This window comes from Pygoscelis adeliae, unplaced genomic scaffold (genome assembly GCF_000699105.1).
Source record: "Pygoscelis adeliae isolate BGI_AS28 unplaced genomic scaffold, ASM69910v1 Scaffold31, whole genome shotgun sequence".
NCBI lineage: Eukaryota > Metazoa > Chordata > Aves > Sphenisciformes > Spheniscidae > Pygoscelis > Pygoscelis adeliae.
The window spans coordinates 6,028,772-6,035,417 of record NW_008824233.1 but is presented as its reverse complement, the minus strand read 5'-3'; the positions used below and the strand labels follow the sequence as shown (position 1 = coordinate 6,035,417).

The following is a 6,646-nucleotide window of genomic DNA, read 5'->3' as shown; positions in this document are numbered from 1 at the left end:
TGCAGTCTCGTTTTTCCCAGCTTATTGCAGCTGCTCTCCGCCCAGCCTGATGCATGCTTCCAGCTGCCGCCTTTTCTAATTGCTGTGCACATCTCGTAACAACTCTGGAGGATGTCTCTCTCTCTCAGTTCATCCAGTTAATGCTACTTCCTCTCTATTGCAGTGGCTTCGTATAATGTTCTTCTCTGCTGTATAAAATTTCACAGCACAAATCTAAATATTTCTCACTGCTAGCTTTAATGATACCAAGATTTACACAACTCCTATAAAATGTCAGGCAAAACTGTAACTTTTTGTCTCCCCCTCCTAATTTCAAGCGTAGAAATGTCTGAAGTGGCAGCCATCGTGCCTGCATGGCATCCTGTGTCATCACTAGAAGGGGAGAGGTGCTATCAGAAGAAATATGGAGAGACGCTCCCCCCTCCCCTGCACACTAACATACATAAATACTCAAGTGTTCAACTTACACCACTGTAAGTTACCCTTCAGAACAGGTCTGCAGAATGGACAGAACAGTTTCAACTACGTAACAGCGGCCAAGAGGAAGGGGACAGCTCTTCAAGGAGGTATTACGATTGCAAACTTACATGCTGTGGACAGATTTATTTTCTCTACTTAACATTTACTATTTTATATATTCCTTAAATGGGAACGGACTGACAGGTATTTTCACTGGAATTACCGCTGCGTTGCTCTTTTACAACTTTTGCTGGCAACCTCATCAAGTGACTCAGAGCAGAGGAAAAAAGGAAATGGATAAAACCTAATTTTAAAAAGTGTAGGACTGAAATTTCTGTGTCTTCATGCTGGTCTTACCGTCATGGATCCTGTAACATTAGGCTAGCCACAAAATAGAAAGAGCTCTACTTCTTATGAGACAGTAGCATCTTCCTGTCGGTCTCGGGGAGCTTTCTGAGGATCATTTTGCTGAAGTATATGAAGCACTTTGAAGGCGAAGAGCATTACCATAATACTAAGCTACCTTTTATTGTCTCTTTCTACACAACCACGAGACTGCCCCAAGTGGGTCACCTGTCCTTGCTCTCATCATTTGTTCTCGAGTGAGGCAGATCAAAGTTTTGTCCCGTGTCTCAGGAAACCAACTATCTCCTCTTTCAAAAATTTGGGGCTTGGTAATGTGTTTTCTCAATCTCTCTAGATTTTAAAATTGTTCTAAAAATTATTATTTAACATTTCTGAGCCATATTCCACTGTAAAGGATCTGCAAGTGCTTTACAGCCAACAACCCAGTATAAATATGCACGTGAAACCACACTGCCCAGTCTGAAATGCTCTGGTGCAGATCAATTCAGTTATTTAACAGCAACAATTCACAGGCTACGGTGAGAAAGGCTGAATCCAAATCCAACTGAAACTGCAGAGAGAATTTCAGAAATACGCAATGAGACAAATTGGCACTGGCCCAAGAACGTGAGTTGTCGGTATGAAACAATGGCTTTCTAGTTTAATTATCTATTGCATATGGAAATCATTCTTTTTGGAACTATGAAGACTAGACATTTGTTTTGATTCTGCCCCGTCTTGCTGTTTCGGGCAGTGATCGTCCCTGAGCTCAAGTGAGGACCAGAAGTCAGAACGGTAACGTGGCACTGCTTCTACAGCAACGTGAACTGGGAAACTCACATCCAGGAGGTTTCTTCCCCCTCAGAAACACCAAGAGCTCCAGAATCTACCCACAACCAGTGGAGGAAATGGGGCTTACTTCCTCAGCTTGTGGCTTGCTTCAATCTCAGAACAGACGAGTCGAACAATCTGTTTCTTTCCTACTGCTCAAAAAGCCTAATATTAAATATCAGATACTCTCCTCAGCAACTTAAAAGCTGGACCAACAATAAAAGTTACAGAAAAAATAGTTACAGCCAAAACAGTCCAATGTTAAGCAGTACCTAAAAGTAGAAATTCAAAGCCACAACTACCTTCATCACCAAAGTGAAGGTGTTCACTTCCACTGACTTCACTGAGAACTGGGCATGCTCAGCACCTTAAAAATTCAGATTATTACAGGAAATACTCAACTCCCACTGAGGTATCCAACTTGTCTTAGAAGCTGCTAAATAGGAACTAGCAGATAGGTTTCAGCACAGAAGCCTTCGGCATTCAAGCTTTGGTTTTGTATGTGGTATATCGCAGAAATACAGTTTTTCTCCCCTCTGCTCAACAACATTTAAGCTTTATTTCAGTGTACTAATAAACGTATCAGCGTATCTACAAATTAGGAAGTCTTATGGGATGACCTGGCTATTATTAAAATTTTACTGGAAAGCAAGAGCACAGTAACATTCAAAAGCACTTTCTGTGCAATTAAGACCATAGTAACAAACAGGAAATCGAAGTAGTTTACTGCAGATACACATTCTGTTTATCTACTAAAAGCTGACAAGACAAAACGCACGGACATTTGTGCAATTACGTTACCTGTATAGATGCTCCAACTTTTTCATTGCAAAGGCTGCACACCAGTGCCCATCTACTGCTGGGAATGTGAGAAACCTTTGTAATGGGCTCCATTTTTTCTGGGCTTCCAATGCTCACCTAAGAGAAAAAAAGTTAAAGAACAGACTATTACGCTGTTAACTGAAAAGGGGAACAGTTTTATCAAAGAAATGAAATTCCTTGTGTGCATATGCAAAATTAGCATGTTCCAAGTTCCTCAGTTTATAAGGAACTAAAAAAATTAAAATTCCTTTTTTAAAAAAAGAGTTCCTCACTGCCTGAACAAAGCAGTTTCAAGGTGAAGCCCTCCAATTTAAAATTATCGTACAGGATTAATATTTTGATTATGAGAACCCACAGGAATTCTCACTGTCGCATCCAAACCTTCCCGATTCACCTTTGATGTTCCATTTACAAAATAAAACGGCACTTTGTGTGCTTGTTAAATGAGCTTTGCCAGCAGCAAAGGCCTACGTTTCTGAGGCCTAATTTTGGTTGATAAAGGTAATATTACTTTCTTTACAGATGATGCTTCATCCCGCCAGACTTTACATCTAATTGAAAGTCTTTTATACTGTCTTCCTAAGAAGTACCGTATATACGCTACACTCAGTGTAGCAACACGCACTAGGTGGAACAATGTTTTTAACAGATTTCTTCTCTCCCAGAATCACTGCAGCCCTGAACTTCCCAGAGGATTGGCACCTACCTCTGGAATCCACAGAGCACAGCTAACATGGACCCACTTGGTGCCACTCCGGGTCGGCTTCATGGCGCCGCCCTTCTTGGGACACAGCAAACACTTGGGCTGAACGCCAAGCGCGCAGGTCCTGCACAGCCAGCTGCCTTCCGGCACCTTCAGGATCCCATAACATGCCTGGATTCCCGTTTATAGAAAAGGGAAAGAAAACAAAGGAAACAACATGCATTCCTGTTACTTTTTAGCTGTTTACATGTAGCCTCTCACAACTCTCAAAATGCTCTTTACGGAATTTCTAACACTACAGAAACATTAGCTCGCGGAGGATCTCGGGTCGCTTTCACAAACTTAGCCAACCACGGTACCCATTCATTCCCCAAAACGATCCTTCAGTGAAAGGAGAAGTCATGACGAGCTGTTATGCAAAAAACCACTGCCCACTTCAATGGGGAAAATGAAGAATGTGTTTACCAGCCCAAAGAGCAAGGGCACTCCCGACAGACAAGCCTGCCAGCAGTCAGCTAGGATGAAGTTCAGTATCGCAAAGACTACACTTAACAGGAACCGGACTGTATCTAATTCAAAAGGCAAGAACCACAAACTCAAGAGCCCTGCTGTGCAATACTCAATCTTATTACTAGGCATTGGGGTTTACTTCTTACTCAGAGGGAAAAGTGCAGAACAGCAACTAAGATCACTTTTTTCCAGAAGATTGCATCTTTATGGAGACCTCCGTCCAAATTACTGTCAGTTTTAATCCTCTTAAGTTCCAGATCTGATATGATCAGAGAACCGCTACAGGTCTAAAAACGTCCACTTTACTCTGAGTATCTTGCAAGATAGCCGTTTGTACCTTACAGCTGTCATAGGCGTATTTCTTTATCGTTAGTACAAATGCATTTAAGTAACACATGCAAGAAAATGCCATTCTTGCTCATCGGATAACACAGTTTTCCAAACACTGAATGACAAAGCGAACTTCTTAAATCTGGGAAGGAAGGACAGGCTGATGGGAAGGCATCTGCCACAGTAAGAAGCATCCACGGAAACAGATACGCTAAAATTGTATCTGTTCTTTCACGCTAAGACGACTTCTTAACCGTCACAAAAAGGTGGCACATAATAGTACTTCATTAGCTCAGCTCAGGTCAGTAGGTTCTCCATTAAATTAAAATAACTATAATAAATCCTACCTGTGTCCCTACTGATTGCCTGAAAGTTCTTTTTCCCCTTCTCTGCTGAGCCTAAGCTGCTGGTACTAAAGGTGTGTTAGCCCCAGAAGTGTGCCGAAAGAGAGGAAAAGAATATAGCGAGAGAAGTGACCAGGTGAGAATGTACAACAATACACACATGTATGTTTTGGGGAGGCTATTCCTCACCTTCTAACTTCCTCCACACAGACACAGTACCGCTTTTAACCCTCTTAGCATGACATTTCTAGAATTGCATGTAACAATTCTCCTTCTCAATTACATGATTTCTGAATTCATCCCACCGCTCAATGGTGAACTCCGCAAGAACTTAACAGATCAATGTCTGTCACTGGAAAAAATCCAACCTGTTATCTTTAATGGTTTGGAACAGCTTCTGTCACCACCCCTACACTCCCCCACTGTGCCCTGGCCGCCATACCTGGTGCACACAAATATTGCATTTGTCACAAAACACCATTTCGTTGCCATCTTCTCCATCTGGAGACTGACAGACGTCACAGACAACATCTTCATCATATTCAATCCCAAGTCCTTCTTCCGTCTCGATAGCATGATTCATGTTATCATAGCATCGTTGTTCAAACTCCTCTATGACCCTTTCCATCGTGTACTCGTCCAGCTCGGGCATCCCTGGGAAACAGGAGTTGTTACTTATTTAAAGGAAAGAGCGAGAACCACCGCCACACACAACTCCAGCTTCTTTTTTAACAGCTGAGTAGATAACGCCAACCCCCCCACATACATGTCATTCCTAGACAATCATGCCTATTCCAGCATAAACAAGGGAAACTGTAAAGAAAAAAAAAGTCAAAGAAGTCTTATAACTGTATTAAACTAATGGAAGCGGAGTATCCAAACCAATCTTTCAAAATCCTGAGGAAAAACTTTCATAAACTGATTTTGGCTTCCTGGTCTTGTTCTCATTTTTCCTTCTGGGACAGCACTGTCTATGGCTTTTGCTTCAATTTTGCAACCCAGATGTTGACTCTCTGGTGAAAGATTTGAGAGTGTTTTGAACCAAAGGTGATGGGGCTAGAGGGGGGAAATCGGTGACAAAATCTGCTGTGATACTTGCGGCAACTTTCTAATGACAGTTCTTGGTTTTTTACAAGTTCCAACCCAATAGGGTGCAACCCCAACTGAGGTCTTCATCAGGCCCTGCTACACCAATAAATTAGTTTGTTTTAAAAAGTGAAAAACATGGGTGTAATAAATGCAACATCAAATCTGGGACAATAAATAAATGCAACATCTAATCTGGGATTTGGTCTTTTCAAACAGCATCCATCAGAAGATTGCTCATGACACCACAGCTTCAGGCTGATTACATTATAGTATTCTATAATTCAAATTTGTTAATTATATTCAATTACTATTATAGACCTGAAAAAATTATCTATAATAGAAGCAGCCAGAAAAATACCAAAAAAGAGCACAGTGCTTCCCCCTCTGGCTTCCATCTCTCACTTGCCGTGACAATGAGCTGGCTGTAATACTTCCAAGTTGGTACTGCACCAACCTTTACCACAAAATCATGCCACACAAACACCTGTGAAACCAAGCAAGCTATGCTACTGCAAACAATCGTTTTCCTCTTGCAAAGTCAGTTTAGCACAAGAATTTCCATATACTTAAATCACTACAATGAAGCATAGGCTTAGGATATTCTGCTTTTGGTCTAATACCCAATACCTAACATTTATTGTGACATACAGAAGACGGCCACCTCATGATGTGTGTTTTCAGGAGAAAATCCTCCCTTTGGCTCTCCCTGTAAATAACCGAGCCACAAATTCCACAAAACTAAGAAAAAATTCCACAAAACTAAGATCTCTAGCTCCCTGAGATCAGAAGACAAACACTCTACAAAAGTACTTCCAGCTTCCCTTACAGGTAAACCCTTGCAGCAGAGATCAATGCATCCCAACCTACCCAAATTGAGCAGCTGAAAGGTAGCAAGAGGGAACATCCAAAATCCTGCTGATGAAAGAGAGTGAATTTTGCCCTGCAGCCCCGAAATATTGCACCGGCAAAGCAGATGATGGCAGGTTTTAGACCAGTTTGCAACTCGATTCTAACCTCACGATTGCTATCACTTTATAAAAAACCCTTAGAGATATGTCATTGACTGTGCTTTTATAAGGGTTAAAAAAAGGGAATCAAGGGGCTGCGGCTTCAGTTCAGATGTTTACATTCATTCTTTTAAAGACAGAATATACATTTTCAGTACCTGAAGCACTCCGACAGGTATCAAAGAAAACACAGGGAATTCATAGCT

At 41.5% G+C, this 6,646-nt stretch overlaps 1 protein-coding gene across 3 annotated transcripts in view; it reads right to left on the bottom strand.

Annotated features, from left to right (window-relative positions):
• JADE1 (jade family PHD finger 1) overlaps positions 1-6,646 on the bottom strand; it is a 37,992-nt gene that overhangs the window by 9,485 nt on the left and 21,861 nt on the right. For all 3 annotated transcript variants that reach the window (XM_009334934.1, XM_009334935.1, XM_009334936.1), the window contains 3 exons: positions 4,787-4,998; positions 3,164-3,331; positions 2,437-2,553 (listed from right to left, as the gene is read on the bottom strand). In XM_009334934.1, coding sequence (XP_009333209.1) covers positions 2,437-2,553; positions 3,164-3,331; positions 4,787-4,998 — 497 coding nt within the window. The remainder of the gene's footprint in view (positions 1-2,436; positions 2,554-3,163; positions 3,332-4,786; positions 4,999-6,646) is intronic.